Source organism: Chiloscyllium plagiosum, chromosome 17 (assembly GCF_004010195.1).
Source record: "Chiloscyllium plagiosum isolate BGI_BamShark_2017 chromosome 17, ASM401019v2, whole genome shotgun sequence".
NCBI lineage: Eukaryota > Metazoa > Chordata > Chondrichthyes > Orectolobiformes > Hemiscylliidae > Chiloscyllium > Chiloscyllium plagiosum.
Window position 1 is genome coordinate 60,374,619 of NC_057726.1, and position 17,924 is coordinate 60,392,542.

Here is a 17,924-nt window from a genome sequence, read left to right on the forward strand (position 1 = left end):
TCATAACCATCCATCTTGATAGTATTTAACTTCACATATTAGGTTTAATTTTCCTATTTTTTTTGGCAAAGTGCTGTTTTCAGTGACACGTGTGACAGATGGTCCATGATGGACCACATTGACTTTACTCATAGAATCAAAATACAGACAAAGGCCATTCGACCCATAGTGTCTGGACTGGCTCCCAAAACAGCTACTCAGTGAGTCCCATTCTCCAGCTGTATCTCCATAGCCTCTAAATTCATCACTTTCATGCAGTCTTCTGGTCTTCAGCACATTAATTATGCAACCAGCCGCTGTGGCACCAGTCACCATGAAATAATGCAGGAAGAAAGGCAGAAGTGCTAGCCACTGCCAGAATTCTGTGACATTCACAACACTGGAGCTGTGCACCTCTCAATGCTGCAGGCCAGGACCAGCCCCTCAGGCATTGCTCCTCCAACACTGGAATGAACCAAATGGCCCAGATAGGGAACTTGGCACTCTGTTTCTCAGACAAGGACCTGGAGGTGCCGGTAAAGGGCGGTGATGAGGAGGACCACTGTTCTAAACCACAGACTGCCTGGACAGAGATAGTGGCCTGAATCAGTGCATTCTGCAAGGTGAAATGCAACTTCCAGCAGTGCATAAAAAAGCTAACTACCTTATTCTGTCACAGTATACATCCTCACCAAGTCTTATGGACTACAACTGTCACTGTTGTACACAGCATGTCCACTCAATGGCTCTCCCTGCCTCTTCCTCCCAAACTACTAATGCTCCCTATTCTTTGCACTTCCTATACATTCACTGGGAGCACTTCACCACCTCCTTCACCTTCATCATCACTAACAGCTCTTCTATTTTCAATCATACTCACACAATTTGCAAACCTTTAACCCTTCTACAAAACTAATTCCCTCTCTTGTCATATGTAGACACGAGTGGGACCCAGTGAATCACCCCAAGGAAGAGGTCAGTACCACTGACCTTCAGCTCCACCTCCTCCTCTGAGGAAGAAACCACACAACCCTCAGTGAATGCACCAGCAAGGCTTTCACCTGCACCCACCAGGTGGGTTTGTGAGAGGTAGTTGGTAAACTGGTTTGAAGGGTGCAGGAGTCCACCAATGTTATCAGTACCAAATTGGCTTCAGCATGCACGCATTTGGCTGTCTCCATTGACAATAGATATGTGTTTGGATCTGCACACCATCACTTCAACCACAAGAGGTCAGCGTCATGGCAAAGTGATAGGGGGCAAGGGACCCTAACCTCACTTCAGGTGATGATTCGGAAGCTAGTGTGCTTCCAATTAAACCTGTTGGACTATAACCTGGTGTTGTGTGATTTTTAACTCACTTCAGGTGCCCCTTCTTCTCAAGGAATCAGGGTGGTGCCAGGATGCATATAAGGTAGTGGAGCTACACAAAGGACTCCCAAAAGCCTCCTCACAGTTACCTTTTATAGGCAGTTGACAAGTTGTAAACAATTTTCTGATAGTTTGAGCTTGTTAAGGAGTAGCCCATTAAAAATGATACATAAGTTAATTAGATAAAGAGAATACACAACCATGACAACTGGGGATGGTTCACTGATATCATAGGACAAATAGGCTGTTGGCAAATGTGTTGGTTTTATTAACGTTGTGAAGGCAGCATGCTGCTGTTTAGCTGTGGAGTTGGGGAACTCCTTCCTGGGTCTTCCTTCTCTTCTTAGGAAGGCAGCTCTTTCAGGATTGCCCAGTGAGGACCACTTGATGAGGACTGCTGCCTAAATCATCTGATAGGACCACCCTCTGCCTCTGAGCATGTGTTGATAAACCTTATTTCTAGGGGCAGGTGACTTACACTGTGTCAATCAATTATCTGAATCCTTTTGGCCAACATCCAAGGGACAACTACTCATGATGCCAGGGGCAACATTTTCCACTTTTCCATCTCCATTCAAAGGTTAGTTTTCATTCCTTCTAAGAACAAGAATTTATTATTTTTAAACCACTACATGGATAACAGGGCAGTGTGGTACCTGATAAATCTTTCACATGAGTCATGATCTCAATAATCCTTTGTTTTCATATACTAGAGGTCTCTTTACATTTTCAGAAGTCTAATTACTGCTGTAACACTCAGGCTACAATGAAAATACTATGTATGAAACACTGAAAGAATTTCAATTTTAAAAAGGACTCCAATTTCCAACTGGAGATGCTTTAGCATTTCTCCCAACCTGCTGCCTATCACAAGAGACATTACTACACAGCATCCAGATATCTGAAAGCTGACTGAAGCCTAAAAAAAATCACCTAACATTAATGCCATGCCATGTTACTGCCCTGACTCATTGACTGCTTCTTTCTCTTAAACGGTGAGGAAGACCTCTAAAGAGAAGATGCTTGAAGGTCAATTACTCAAAGATACTGTGCGTACAATAATATGGACAGGAACGTTTTTATACATAAATAGAAAAGGTCAAGGAGTGTTGAAATAGAGAAGTCCATATGTACTTTAGATTGGCCAGGAACCAGCTTTCATATAAACATACATTACACATAAATGAGTGGAAAAATGTTCAACTGACAGACTTCTGCAGATTGGTATTATGATGCTGTCAAAGCAATGTGGATGCTGTCTATACTGCCCTGTACCAGGGGAAGCCAACAATGCTAGTGAATTCCTCTGCTCAAGCTTCTCGACCCTTTTCATCAAGGAGCAGGATAAAACTGGTGAAAATAGAATTTGATCCATCTCATTTGCAATTGTGGGTCATCCATTGGGAATTAAACAGAGGTCGAAAGTGTGGTGCTAGAAAAGCACAGCAGGTCAGGCAGCATCCGAGGAACAGGAGAGTCGACATTTCGGGAAAAAGCTCTTCATCAGGAATGAGCCTCATGCTCCTGCTCCTCGGATGCTGCCTGACTTCCAGCACCACATTCGCAACTCTGATCTCCAGCATCTTCAGTCCTCACTTTTGCCTACTTAAACAGAGGTTCCTAGTTGCTCTTTGGTAACAGGACTACTTAAAAGTTCAGGGCAGATGGAACCTTGACAGGCACCAAGATGGGATGGCCACCAACTCCTTCCCATTGCTATTCCTGCTTCCACTGAAAGACAATAGTTCAGTGATGATGTCCAGGATACCCGTGCTCTCTGCCTGCACTGAATTATTGATAGCTGCAGATAGTAAAAATGAGGCCAGTACTTTTGGGATCTAGTCATTTTCTTGTAGCCCTTTGGGGAACCATCACCTGCTGCTTTTCTCTCTGTCGGCTGTGTGGCAACTAGTGGAGGTTCCTGTTTATTTTGTTATGATTGCTGTCTTGTTTGATGCTATTGTCAGACATGCAACAAGGCCGCAAGGATTTCTCCATCTGTGGGTTCCCATCGCAGAGGTATGAGTCAATAATCTCCAGGGAATGTCAAAATTAAACAGCATAACAGTAACAGTATTCCTAAACCGTTGCATCAATCACAATGAAGCAACGTGTTTTGCGCTGCCAGTGTGCTATGGAGACTTCACGAAGAGGCCAGTGTCATGCCTCAGTGTATGGAGCTCTGAACTATACAACCTTATCTAGAAGTATGGTGCACAACCAAAGTGGTAATGCTATGTTTTAGATTAGATTAGATTACTTACAGTGTGGAAACAGGTCCTTCGGCCCAACAAGTCCACACCAACCCTCCGAAGAGCAACCCACCTAGACCCATTCTTCTAAAACTATGGGCAATTTAGCATGGCCAATTCACCTAACCTGCACGTTTTTGGATGGTGGGAGGAAACTGGAGCACCCGGAGGAAACCCATGCAGACACGGGGAGAATGTGCAAACTCCACACAGACAGTTGCCTGAGGTGGGAATTGAACCCAGGTCTCTGGCGCTGTGAGGCAGCAGTGCTAACCACTGTGCCACCATGCCACCCACCGTGCCCACCGTGCCACCCACCGTACCCACCGTGCCGCCCACCATGCCGCTGTGCCGAATCTTTCTGAACAACCAGGACTACTATTCCCCCACTCTTAACAGTTCCCCACGCACCCATGGCACCTTCCAATGCAATCCCAGAAGGTACATTACCTTCTTATTTCCTCCATCCTCACCATCCAAAGCTCCAACGTACCTTCCAGATGAAGCAGTGATTTACCTACAGTTCACTCAATCCAGTCTATTATTCACAGGTCATAATGTGGTCTCCACATTGGGGCAATGAAATGCAGGCTGAGCAATCACTTTGCAGAACACCTACATTTGGTCTGCAAAAGTGGTCCTGAGCTTCGAGTTGCCTGCCACTTCAACCTTCCACCATGTTCTCAATCCAACTTTTCTGTATCAGGCCTGTTGCAGTACTGCAATGAAGCTCAGACACAGTCCAAAAATGTGCAGGTTAGGTGAATTGGCCAAGTTAAATTGCTCGTAGTGTTAGATGAAGGGGTAAATGTAGGGGAATGGGTCTGGGTGGGTTGCACTTCAGCGGGTCGGTGTGGACTTGTTGGGCTGAAGGGCCTGTTTCCACACTGTAAGTAATCTAATCTAATCTAATCATACAATCTCTGCGAAATGCTGACAAAGGAGGGGAATATGTGACTGGTGATAGTATTCTACTGAAGGTGGTGGAAATGGTGGCTTATGAGTCTTTGAATGTGGAGGGTGGTGGGGTGGTAAGTGAGGGTCAGGGGGCACTCAACGGTACTGTGGGAGGTGTGATGATGATGGTCCTTTAACAAGGTTAGGTTGTCCTTGGTATATTTTTCAGGAGGTCGTAAAGACACAGGCTCTAAAATATTTTGATTTGATCTACTTAAGAATGCTTTTAAGTTTAAAAAAAACTTGTACAATGAAAGGGGAGTGGCCAGTTTTCCCAGCTCAGCCTTTCTCTGGTTTGGTGTGGTTTTAGCAGTGGCTGTTCACAGAAAGCAGGCAGTTAGTTTTGAGGCTGCTGACAAGGCTGCATGGCAGAGGATGTTTCATGCTGCCATCTCTCTCTCTCACCTGTAAGACTGTGTTTGATTTTATCTTTTGTGCCAAGGGGTGTTTATGGGGATTGATGCAAGTATTTGGAACAGCTTCATTAAGTTGGGATAAACTGTTGGGTTTTCGGATAGATTAAGTTATTCAGTATTCTGTTCTCTTTTGTTTGTGTTTCATTCTGTAATCTTGTAAATAAATTCTGTTTTGTTTAAAATTAAGTGTTTTGACCAGCCGCATCTCTCCTGGAATATCCACTTTAAGCATGCTTAAAACAATGAGCAAAGTTAGAGTCTGGGCTAATTTCTTGAAATGTTTTGTGGGAATCTGGCCTGGTCCATAACAGAGGGAAGAGAATGGGTGAGGGCAGCAGTGCAGATGTTGATTCGGACTCGGCTGAGGGCCCTCTCAACAATAGTGATGGAAAATCCTTGGTTGAGCAAAATGGTAAACATTTCTGAAGCCCCCTGCACAAGGTCACTTCATCAGAACAGACGCGATGGAGACGGAGAATTGTTTGGCATCTTTACAGGAAACAGGGATGATGATCTATAGTCCTTGTAACTGTTGGAGTCAGTGATTTGTAGTGGATATTGGTGGCCAACCTGTCCCCACAAGTGGAAACAGAGATGTCAAGGAAGGGAAGAGAGGAGTCAGAGATGGACTAGGTGAAGGTGAGAGCAGGGTGGAAATAGAAAGCAAAATTGATCAATTTTTCCAATTCCGAATAAGAGAGGAAATCAACACCGGTGATGCCATTGATGTACTGAGAAAAGAACTTTGGGAACTGACCTGGGTGGGATTGGAACAAGGCATATTCCACATACCCCACAAAGAGACAGGCATAACTGGGGATCATGTTCAAAGTGAGAATGAGCTCAGCCTGATGGAGGATGGTGGTGCTGGATGGGGACAGCTCAGGCTTTCTTTCTAAGAAGAAGCAGAGAGCCCTGAGGCCCTCCTGATGGGTGATCGACGTTAAAGGGATTGCATGTGCATGTTGAAGGGGAGGCAAAATGGAATTTTGGAAGTTAATGTAAAGTATCAGCATAATTGTAGATGTTAGTGGGAAGTGAATGGACAAGGGGAGTGAAAATCAAGTCTAGGTAGAACAGATATGTTTTGTTGGCACGAACAGGCAGAAGTAATGGGTCTGCCTGGGCTGTCCTTTTATTGGCGATTTTAGGAAGAAGGTAGTAGCAGGCTGCGTGGGATTGAAAACTATGAATTTGGAGGCCTGGGGAGATGTGAACGTGGGGTGGATGAGATTAGTGAACACCATGGATACAATAGCCTGATGTTTGATGGTGGGGTAATGGTCCAGGGGGAGATAGGAGGAGGTGTCTGAAAACTGGCACTCAGCTTCTGCAGTGTAGAGGTTAGTACAACAGACAACTACATTCTTGTTGGTAGGCTCAATTATAAAGTCAGGGTTGGATCTGAGTATGGAGTGCAGTCAGTTCAGAGCGAGTTAAATTTGAATGGATCAGGGAAATTAAGGCAACCAATGTCACATGATGTCCACATACCATGAATGAATAATATAAAAAAAAATTACTGGATTGCTCTTACTTTGGATGAAAGCTAATGGCCGCTGCCCAGCCACAAGACGGGCTGTGTCATCTTTTCAGATCAGAGAACACACAGAAATTGATCACTGCATGACAGAAGGTATAGAGGATATTCACTATGATGTTTCCTGGGCAACCTGGTTGAAAAGTACAAAGTTATGAGGTGCACAGGTAGGTTAGATAGGGAGAAACCTTTCTGCTGATTAGGAAGGTCAACAACCAGGGAGCACAGTTTTAAGGTAAGGAGCAGGAGATTGAAAGAAAAATGTTTTCACTCAGACAGTGTCTGGAATTCACTGCCTAAAAGGGTGGTAGAGGCAGCAACCTTCAAGGCATTTAAGAAGTAATTAAATAAGCATTTGAAATGCTATAATATACAAGGCTACTGTACTGGAAAGCAATATGAGAACTGATAGATGCTCGATGACAGACATGAACATGGTGGGCCAAAGGGCTTTTCTCCATGCTGTAAAAACTCAATGACTCTTGGAATAACAATGGATGTGGAGGTAAGATTTGTTGTCAGAAGACAAAGAAAATGATACATCCATAACCATATACTTCAAATGTATATGCAGGCTGCCCCCTACTAGGATACTTATACAAGTTTTATGTGCTGTATATAAATATATAATGAGTGCAGTTGCAACTCCTCAGATGCCTCACCCCGCAGAGCTGAACTGTAATTTTACTGCAGTATTTGCAATATATATTGGAAAAGTCAAGAGTTTGAGCGTGGTAATATTTGAATTAAAGCTCCTAGAGGGTTGCTACTTATTCTTAAACATCTCCTGTTAACATGCAGGTGGTGAAATGGTTGCAAGGGCACATGCAGTGAAGAGGTGCACTTGCAGGAGATTCTGCAAGGTCCTTTTTTTTTGGTATTTCAGGCTATATTCCAGAGCAAGTCATTTTCTAATTTATGTAGCTAAAAATGGCTGAATCAGTAAATACAGAGTCAGCTGTTTGTGGAGCAGGTCAGAAAGAATGGAAGATTGTTATTTCCCCCAATTTACAGCCTCCATAACAAACTGAACAAACTAAAGGAATCAGGTACTGAGCTGGTCCTTTTGCCAATTACTTTTAATTCCAAGCAGTCCAGACAGTTTGGAGGCATCAGTAAAAGAGGCAATAACATCTAGTTATTCCTTTTTACCTCCAGACTTTATCATTCCAACAATCAAAGACAACAGGCACAGGGAAAGCATCTGATCATTGGGCCAATAGGCCAAGGAGTGGCAGATGGAGTTTAATTTAGATAAATGCAAAGTGTTACGTTTTGGTAAGATTAACAAGGGCACGACTTACACAGTTGATGGTAAGGCCCTGAGGATTGTCAAACAAAGACCTAGGTGTTCAGGTACACAGTTCTTTGAAAGTTGCGTCACAGGTAGACAGATGTAAAGAAGATGCTTGTTGCTCAGACCATTGAGTATAAGAGTTGGGACGTCATGTTGAGGTTGTACAAGACATTGGTGAGGCCACTTTTGGAGTACCATGTACAGTTCTGGTCGCCCTACTATAGGAAGAAAAATATTAAATTGGAGGTGGTGCAGAAACGATTTACAAGGATGTTACAGGGACTGGAGAGTTTGAGTTATAAGGAGAGGCTGGATTGGCTGGGACTTCTTTCAATGGAGTATAGGAGGTTGAGGGATAACCTTATAGAGGTTTATACTGTCATGAGGGGCATAGATAAGGTGAGTACCAAAGGTCTTTTCCCTAGGGTAGGAGAGTTCAAAACTAGAGGGCATAATTTTAAGGTGAGAGGGGAAAAATTTAGAAGGGACAACTTTTTCAAACAGAGGGTGGTTCAAAAGTGGAATGAACTACCGGAGGAAGTGGTAGCTTTATCATTCTATTACTCTATGACTCTAAACGATATACCATTCTGATTTTGAAATATTATGGACGGTCCTTCATTGTTGCTGGAACAAAATGCTGGTGTCTCCTTCGAGCATCACTGTGGAAGTAATTCACTACATAAGACTGCAGAGGTTCAAGAAGGTGTTTTGCCACGACCTCCTCAAGGGAAGTGAGAGTTTAACAATGAACACTGACCTTGCCAGTGATGCTCCAATCCCAAGAATGATTAAAACCCAACTCTTTGCCAGCCTCTCAGGTTCTACCCTTTATAACCTTGAGGTCATCTAAAACTTTGTTTTCTGTGTCCTACATGCCCCAAATCCCTTTTATGATCACTCCTGTACTCACATTCAAGCTTTCCACTGCCTAAGATTTGGAATTTCCTCCTTAAACTTCTGCTCCTCTATTGCTCTTTCCCTCTTTTAGATCCTTCTTAAAGCCTATCTCTCGGCCATCTGCCTTAATATCTTATGATATAATTCTGTAGCAAAGTAGCTTAAGAGGTTTCCTGTGAAACATTTCATTGGAACATTTCACTATTATTAACAGCTAACCCGAGAATGCAACTTTAAAAGAAAGGGTTTTGTGATTTACACATGAAAGAAGTGAAACTATCACTGTATTCTAACAGATGAAAGGCTTAACAGACAATCAATTTTTCAATGTATAATTTCAGTTACACCACACTGCAAATTTTTGCTATAAATTCTGTGTTACGATCGAGCCCTCCACAATCACCTGATGAAGGAGCGTCGCTCCGAAAGCTAGTGTGCTTCCAATTAAACCTGTTGGAATATAACCTGGTGTTGTGTGATTTTTAAAAATGTAAATTATGTTGTTCCATTTTTACCAAGCATCAGACCACAATGGAGCAGCAATGTCTCCTGCCAGTCGAAGTCCGTGTTCATGTAAAATGCTTGGTAGGTCACATGACTTATCTCTAACTGCCATCAGAAGTTCACAAATCCATTGCATATTCCAAAAAAGTAACTTCTTTTTTCGTACTTCTGCACAGTGACCTTAAGAAAATTAAGGTCCTTTGTCCTTTCCAGTTTATTTCCGTATGATTCTTTCTTTCATGTGAACATTTTTAATAAAGTAGGAAGGAAACTGCTTACACCCTCTGTGGATTAATTATTTCTGCTAGGCCTTTGTAGACTCTGCATCTCTACCTGATGGATTGGAATGTGAAATTAAGACTTGCATTTTTAGTTTCAGTTAGGGCTTTTGTTTTGGTTAGAAACTGTCTTTTTAAGAAGTCCAGCTTTTAGTTCCAGGCAATGAATTAAAAATTAATATTCGATGTGCGCATGTCTTTATAAGTCAATACCACTTTCACCCTAAATAGTTGCCAAACTTAATTTATTCCACAGGTGCCAAATCACTGCCAGGTCCACACAGATACAGAAGCAAAATCCACACATTTGCAGTAACAATTGCACATGGAAATCAAGTACTTCAATGTTATCCTTCTCATTTTCCAATCTAACATAGATATTTATGAAAGCATAATCTGCACTTTCAAAGTAATAAAATGCACAAGACTTGAGTTCTTCAGTCATACCTTTGATTAATGGTAGCCCATTAGAAACGCATGAAAAATGCCCTGATTTCAGAGGCTTAAAATGCCTGAAGCTGTACTCAATTTTCTTGTCTGAATTGTAGCCACCCAGGGTTTGGGCCGACACTTAAAACAAGAATGTGTGGAATTTTCTGCATTCAAGAATAGATCAAAGTCTGCCCTTTCTTGTCCTTGAGAATCATTCAGTTCACCAATTCAAAAATAAGAAGGCAAACAATAAAAATGTTTATATTTTGAGTTGATTTCTTTACAGTCCTAACCCTTAAGCTACAAATTAGACAGAACGTGCTGGAATTGTGCAACAAGCCAATCAGCAGCTTGAAAATAAAAGACAGGCTGAAATGTCAGGTTTGAGACTCTGACATTTTTTAGTGCTGTGCTCTCAGTGTTTTGAAATGTTTGTTCCTTTTACGTGACTGTATCTCAGTGCTCATTAATATGAATATAATTGCATGAAAGATACAGGTACTTAGGCTGAGTGATGATTTACTGGCTCGTTAGTTTTGCTCAGTTGGGAGAATGGTTGGCTTGGGATTTAGATTGAGGTGAACAACACAGGTTCAACTCTAGTGCTGGCTGAGATTGCCATGAAGGATTATCCTTCTCAACCTTGCCTGAGATATGCTGACCCTCAGATTAAACCATTAGTTGTCTCTCTCTCTCTCTTTTTCTCTAATGAGAGTGCAGCCCTATGGTCTGATAACACTATAGTTCCTTTACCTTACTGTAAACAAACCCAGTAAATTTTGTCTGTCCTGGTTTCTCATGTGAAATATAAAAATTTACTTGTCTCTTTCCCATCCTGTCAGTGAAAATGCAGCAGTTCAACTCAATATTGTTTCATTCTTTCCTCCCTTGGAAAATAATGCTTAGTGTTGGAAGGACTTTCCAGGCTGATTAACAACCAGCTTTGAGTCTGGTAAACACTCCTTCCTTGGTCATCAAATCTGGAATGGGATTTGAAGCCAGACTCTTCTAGTTCCAGAACAGGACCACCATCAACTGAATCACTCACATTCCTAAGAGTGTGATGATATAAAGCCATGACTTGACACTGGTACAGCTGTACGTTTTTCTGTGATATCTTTAAATTGACATGGATAAATGACCAATGATTTCATTTTTTTTTGTCGGACAGAAGTAAGTCCTCCTATCATGAAAAGGTGGATGAACCATCCGAGGAGTTACCAGTGCAAGCTTGGAATAGCCAGACCAACCTCCAGGTTGATGATAGGTCAGTTAGCAAGACCTATGTGGGTGCTTGCCCAACAGATGTTTATGGGTGTTTTGATGTTAATTTTTACTAAGCTACTCCTGCTACTGCAGACGCTGCTTATTTTTGCCACAATCCCTTCCCCTGATTGTTTCAAGAAGATGTCAAGTGTTTCTGGCTGCAAATCATTTTACAGGAAAGGGTTGCTATTGGTTCCAATGGGCGGAGATGGTATGCAGTGATATATGCACCCAATTTGTAGCAAATAGTCATTTACACCTAAGCTCCTGATATAGTTTTTCACTGTAATTTATTATGAACAGATAGGAAGAGGGGTAGCTTAAGCAAGAAATAAATATGGGGGGGAGAGAGAGGGAGGAAGTAACAGAGATTTGAATATCACAGAAGAGCAGGGAGAGACAGGCAGACAGGCAAAAATTCTGATTTAATTTGTCTCATTTATTTAATTAATTTGGTGATATTTTGCTTGGTTATATTTATTCAAACATACCTGTATTTTATCAATTCTTGGAGAAAACATTAAAAGCTGGACCTATTGCAAAAGTAGAATTCCCAGATATCCTACTGCTCAGTTCCACGAATAGAGGCTGTAAAAGAGTAGTAACACAGGCTGGAGCAGCAGCAAAAGAACCAAGGGGGTTTCCAGACTTTCATTAGGCTGAGTGAGGTGGCTCACTCGTAGGGCACACATAGAAGTCAGACAGCTGCAGATGTTCCCAAGATCACAGTCCAAAAGTAAAGCAACAGGCTGCATAATCAACAATAGTGCAAGTTGTAAAAAGCAATGATTATGAAAGAGTTGATGTTGAAATTACATTAACCCCACCCAATCTGATGACATCACACAGACTTTATATGATGAAATACATTAGTTAGTTTTGCATGAGATACTGATGGATACAGATTCCTGGTTCCTGATAGTTATAATTATGCCTAACTAGTTAATACTAATTGCATCCACTTTATTCACGCATTAAACTAAACTTTGTTATGTTAACCAGTATCTGTTTGTTAAGACTCTCTCATGATCTATTCTCTACCTCTAATCACTAGTTAGGCCCTCGACTAAGCACAGAAAGGAGGGTTAGTGCCAGTGAGTTACCCTAACCACAAGCTAACAGCAATTAGGAGCCACAGCCTAATATGTTAGATAAAATAACAGACAAGATATACAAGAATATATAAGGCTAATAGAATTGCAATAATTATTCTACAAAAGCTTGCATTTAGTTCAGTATGTCCCTTAGCATAACTACTTATAGCAATAATAATCTTAAGCTATCTTCTTAAAGCTAGCATCCAACACATCACATATGAAAACTCAAAGTTTCTGAATTCCGTTTTCTTGTTCAGTTTCAGAGATAAACAGGGCTCAACATCAAGTATTACTAGTGCTATTGTGAATGAGCGCCTCCAAGAACTGGTGAGAAGCTTTAAAGAACGAACAGAACTGGTCAAGGAAAAGCTTATTGACCCCGATGCATCTGAAGATGAAGCAAGTCCAACTGCATGTAAGCAAAGGGATTGAAGAATTAGAGTGCTGGTGTTTGGGATGGGAGTGGTAGATGGTAAGCACAGTGGGTGACAATGGAAATTATGGACTGGCATGACTGGAAAGTTTATTTGGATTATTGACACCGCTTCAGGGAGGATTTCAAAATGTTAAACAGTAGTACTAGATTAAAATGAATCTGGAGGAATTCAGGAAGATACAAACAGAAGGTGGGTGGGCAAGGTGGAGGAATTGAATGGCTCAGAAGGGTTAATAGATTCTTCTCTCAAGTGTCTCAGGTCCCAAGCCTGGCCAGACTAATAGAAAAAAACAAGTCTCCTTTCTGTTGCCTACACATCACCTAGACACTCCTGGCACATCCTCCCAGGAAGTGGATATAAGCTGAAGTTGAATTTCTGTCTGTTCTGTGAATCAATATCAGATCTGAAGGATAAGTAAAACTGCCCATTCTGGCAGTGGGGGAGAATATCATTGTGATTCTTTACTATAATATTTTCTGCATTGAAATAGTGGCAACATTTTAAAGTTCTTAGCTGGCTGTAACATGACCTGTGACTTCCTGTGTCTTCAGATAATATAGAAATGCATGTCATTTTTATTAATTTGCTCCATTAGGTGGCTCAAATCTTTTTAACTTGCTCACAAGCAAATCTGACCATTCATTTACTTTATACCACAGCACCAACCAAGAAGGCTGTGGAAGCCCCTGCTCCACCTCCTCCCCCAGAGGAAGAAAAGGAAGAGGAAGAAGAACACTACTGTGAAATGATGTGCTGCCGGTTTAAAACTCAACCTTGGATCAGACGGATTAGAGGACTGGGGTTTCCATCCAGCGTTGATCCCTTCAGCAGTAGGTTTAATTGGAACAATCTTTGAAAGTAATATTTGAAACAATGCTGGTGTGAACCATGACTGGTCTCAGCACCAACCAAGCAGCACTAGGATCAATAAGATTAACAGGATTGAAACCAAACAGAACTTAATGGGCAGTAATTGGTCAGTGGGCTTTTAATGGTTCAGGAGATTAGTTAGCAGGTACCAATTGTCTTACCTCGGTGGAAACTGATCTGAGTAGCAAACAGTTAACAAAAGATTGGTCATTGAAAAGTAGCCTGAGCACTAGCTATTCATTGGAACCTTGTCTCTGGAAAAAATGTTCAACAGTCATTAGTGAAAATGCATATGTCTGAGAGTTAAGTAGTCAATGGGAAGCAGTCTGAGCAGCAGCAGTCAATTTGTGTGTTTTTTGTTCATGCAAGTCCAACGTTCATTGCTCAACCTGAATTGACCTTGGAACTGGTGAGCAGCCTTCTTGAATTGCTGCAGTCCTTGCAATGTAGGAACACCCACAAAGCTGTTAAGGAGGAAGTTCAAAAATTGTGACCCAGAAATAGTAGAAGAATCATTATATTATGCAATTCAAGATGGTGTGTTGTGTGGAAAGGAACCAGCAGGGATTGGTATTTTGTATTAGCTCCTTCGTCCTTCCAGGTGGTGGAGGTCACAGGTTGGAAGGTGCTGTCAATGGAACATATGCACCAGGAGTGGAGGGAGCAACTATTTAACGTTCTGGATGGGATGGCAATCAAAACAGTTGCATTGTCCTGAGTGGTGTGTTTCTTGCATTGTTTGTAGCTGCACTCATGCAGGCAACTGGATTGTATTTGATTGCACTCCTGACCTGTGCTTTGCACGTAATTGGCAGGCTTTGAGGAGTCAGAAGGTTATCACAGAATTCCCAATCTTTAACCTGCTCTTAAAACCACACTATTAAATAGACAAGTTAAATAATAATCATTTTAAAAACCTGACAGTTCTCATTCCTTCTGTGAGACTGAGAGATTCATTGTCAGCATAGATGCCCTGGTCATTGTTTCTCATCTTCTTCCCAGTATGACAACCTGGGCCGCCTTTAACAACTAAGCCACCTATCTTGTTGTTATGCAGAATTCAGAACAGGTCATGACCTCAATTTCTCCATTTCATCCTAAATTTTAAAAACCCAACAAACTTCATATTTGTAACACTAATTGGGTCAAGTGCTGAGATGCTTTGTTGGAACCCAAACTGAACATCCACGAACACATTGTTGCAGAGTTAGTAAGAGCAAATCACTACAGATGCCGGAATCTGTACTGAAAACAAAAAATGCTGGAGATCACAGTGGGTCAGGCAGCATCCATGGAGAGAAAGTAAGCTAATATTTCGAGTCTATATTACTCTTCAGATGCAAGAGTCATCTGATGGAGAATCATTTGGACTCAAATATTTGCTTGCTTTCTCTCCATGGATGTTGCAGAGTTAGTGCTGCTTAGTAGCACTTTACACAACACTTTCCATTATTTTGCGAAAGATTGAGAGTAGATTGATGGAGTAGTAATTAGCTAGATTGGAATTGTCTTGGTGTTTGAGAACAGGACACACCTGGGTGATTTGGGTAAATGCCAGTACTGTGGCTGCATTGGAACAGCTTGGATTGAGGGAATAATAATAAGTATCAGACGGAGTATTGTCAGAACCCACAGTCTTTATTATATCCAATGTGTTCACCCATTCCTTAGCAGATGTGCAATGAATCAAATTTGCTGAATTACTTGTGACGCTTAGGTCCTCAGAAGAATGCCAAGATCAATCATCCACCTGGCACTTTGAAGACAGACAGGTGCAAATGCCTTAATAATAGGAACTTAATTTTGAAAAAACACGGCTAAATAGGAACATCAAAATGTTGTCTAATAAAAGATAACCTAAGTAGGACCTAATTTATAAGATTTTATTTGAGCAATAACTAGTCAACAATACATGGTTTATTTAATGCTGATTGTAACTAATTCACAGTCTTGCTCAGTGATAAAAAAAAGTCAACAATAACAAATTCAGGCAACAAGTACTATGACCAATAATTAATTGGCTGAATCTCATCACATCAGTGTTAAAGAGCAGTGTGGGGAAAGATCAGCTGTGACTTCCATGAATCACAATTTTTATATTTTACCATACTCCTATTTATATAATTTTAATGTTGATGTGGAGGTGTCGGTGTTGGACTGGGGTGGACAAAGTTAAAAATCACACAACACCAGGTTATAGTCCAACATGTTTAATTGGAAGCACTAGCTTTCGAGGCACTCCCTCTTCACAGGTGGTTGTGGAACATGAGCATATGACACAGAACTTATAGCAAAAGGGTTACGGTGTCATGAAGTTGTAATGATATTTTAAACAACTTTAGTTAAAAATCACACAACACCAGGTTATAGTTCTTAAACAAATTTAGATTAAGTTTTTCATCTTTTAGAATGGAATATGGTGGTAAGGTGGTGTTGAGAATGTAATTCTGGGATTTACATATTAAAGAACCTAAACCACCATATCCCATTCTAAAAGATGAAAGAATCAATCTAAATAAATTTAAGAACTATAACCTAGTGTTGTTTGGATTTTAATTTTATATTATTGTATTTAGTGTGATTCTGTGCTGCAATGAGGCAAAAAAATGTGATATTCTCTTTTAATGATTCAAATAAACACATATTGTCCTTGCTGTGACTTTAGCAGATTCCAATGTTACCAGAATGGAACAGATCATTGTCATGTAATGGATGGACACTCTCTTGTGTTTCCATGGCTTGCATTTCAGATCACACAGACTAATTGGAATAAAGTTTCCTTTCTTTGCAGGCTGTACGGGCCATAAAGAAGCTAAGCTTAATCAAGTTATAAGTGAACACAAATCCATGACACAAAAATCCCCACAAATTGACACTAATCATCACATTCACATAAAGTAATAAGATTGTAAAGATATAAATAATGCATCAGTGCAAGAGAAAGTGCTGTTCTAAATGGGGATTGAAGCATATTAAATTGATGCAGTTCTTTGAAAATATAGAGAAGACATAATTATAATAGTTATATAATAACATGATTATGTACCTAAACTGTGCTATATCCAGCAGAAAATGTTTATTTGCAGCAGTGGGGAGAGACCTTAGTTAGAAATGCTTGACAGAGCAATTTATCGACAACTTAGTCAGGATCTGGACTGTGCAATTACTAAGTTAAAAATCACACAACAATAGGTTATAGTCCAACAGTTTATTTGGAGGCACTAGCTTTAAAAACGCTGTTTCTTCATCGGGTGGTTGTGGAGCAGAATCACATGACATAGAATTATAGCAACAGGATTGCAGTGTCATGAAATGTATTATTAAGCAAATTTAGCTTGAGTCTTTCATATTTTAGAGTGATCATATTAGTTTCAGTTCCTTCATATGTAAATCCCAGAACTTTTTTAAAGTTCTCAATATAGCTTTTAACAATAGGTGCCATCTCAGTTCAGATAATGCATTGAAAGTGTGAAATTAAAGTTTGTCTGTATCCCAATGTTGGGTCAGACTGATTCTACTTCTAAAGTGGGATTTACATAATTTTACATGGATTTATGCAGTTTTTGAGCAAAATAAAATAATTCTGCAAGTATAATTTCACCCTACAAATTTATATCTGTGTGTGTGTATGTGCAGGGGAGACCGGGTGAGTTTGAGCATGTGGGTGTGTGTATGGGGGTGTGAGTGTCTGTGAGAGAGTGTGTGTATGTGTGTGAGTGTAATGGGGTATAAGTCTGTGAGAGGGTGCGTGTGTGGGGGTTGTATGTGTGAGCGTATGAGAGAGAGCTTGTGAATGAGAGAGGGTCTGCGTGTGTGTGTGTGTGTACGCGCACGCTGTGTGTGTGAGAGTGTACAGTACAGTGGGGTCACCTGTAGTGTGACGTTATCCCAAGGTCCCACTTGGGGCCATCCCCATGAGTACCGAACTTGGCTATCAGCCTCTGCTCGGCCACTTTGTGATGTTGCCTGTCCTGAAGTCTGCCTTGGAGGATGGTCATCCAAAGCTCCAAGACCGAATGTCCTAGACTGCTGAAGTGTTCAGGACATGCAGCAACAGATGAATGGACACCGCAAAACAATCACTAGCCAGGAGTGTTCTATCCCAGTCAAGGAACACTTCAGTGGTCCGGGACATTCGGCGTCAGACCTTTGGGTGATCATTATCCAGGGCAGACTTTGGGACAGGAATCTTCGCAAAGTGGCTGAGCAGAGGCTGATAGCCAAGTTTGGTACCCATGGGAATGGTCTCAACTGGGACCTTGGGTTCATTTTGCACTACAGGTGACCCCACTGCACGATATACTCTCACCTACCTACACACACACACA

At 41.2% G+C, this 17,924-nt stretch overlaps 1 protein-coding gene across 8 annotated transcripts in view; it reads left to right on the forward strand.

The window, feature by feature from the left end:
* The window catches only part of LOC122558548 (cyclic nucleotide-gated cation channel beta-3-like), a 201,530-nt gene that overhangs the window by 102,019 nt on the left and 81,587 nt on the right, over positions 1-17,924 (forward strand). For 7 of the 8 annotated variants that reach the window (XM_043707256.1, XM_043707262.1, XM_043707260.1 and 4 more), the window contains 3 exons: positions 11,098-11,193; positions 12,547-12,704; positions 13,386-13,556. In XM_043707256.1, coding sequence (XP_043563191.1) covers positions 11,098-11,193; positions 12,547-12,704; positions 13,386-13,556 — 425 coding nt within the window. The remainder of the gene's footprint in view (positions 1-11,097; positions 11,194-12,546; positions 12,705-13,385; positions 13,557-17,924) is intronic. The other variant, XM_043707264.1, reaches the window with a different exon arrangement.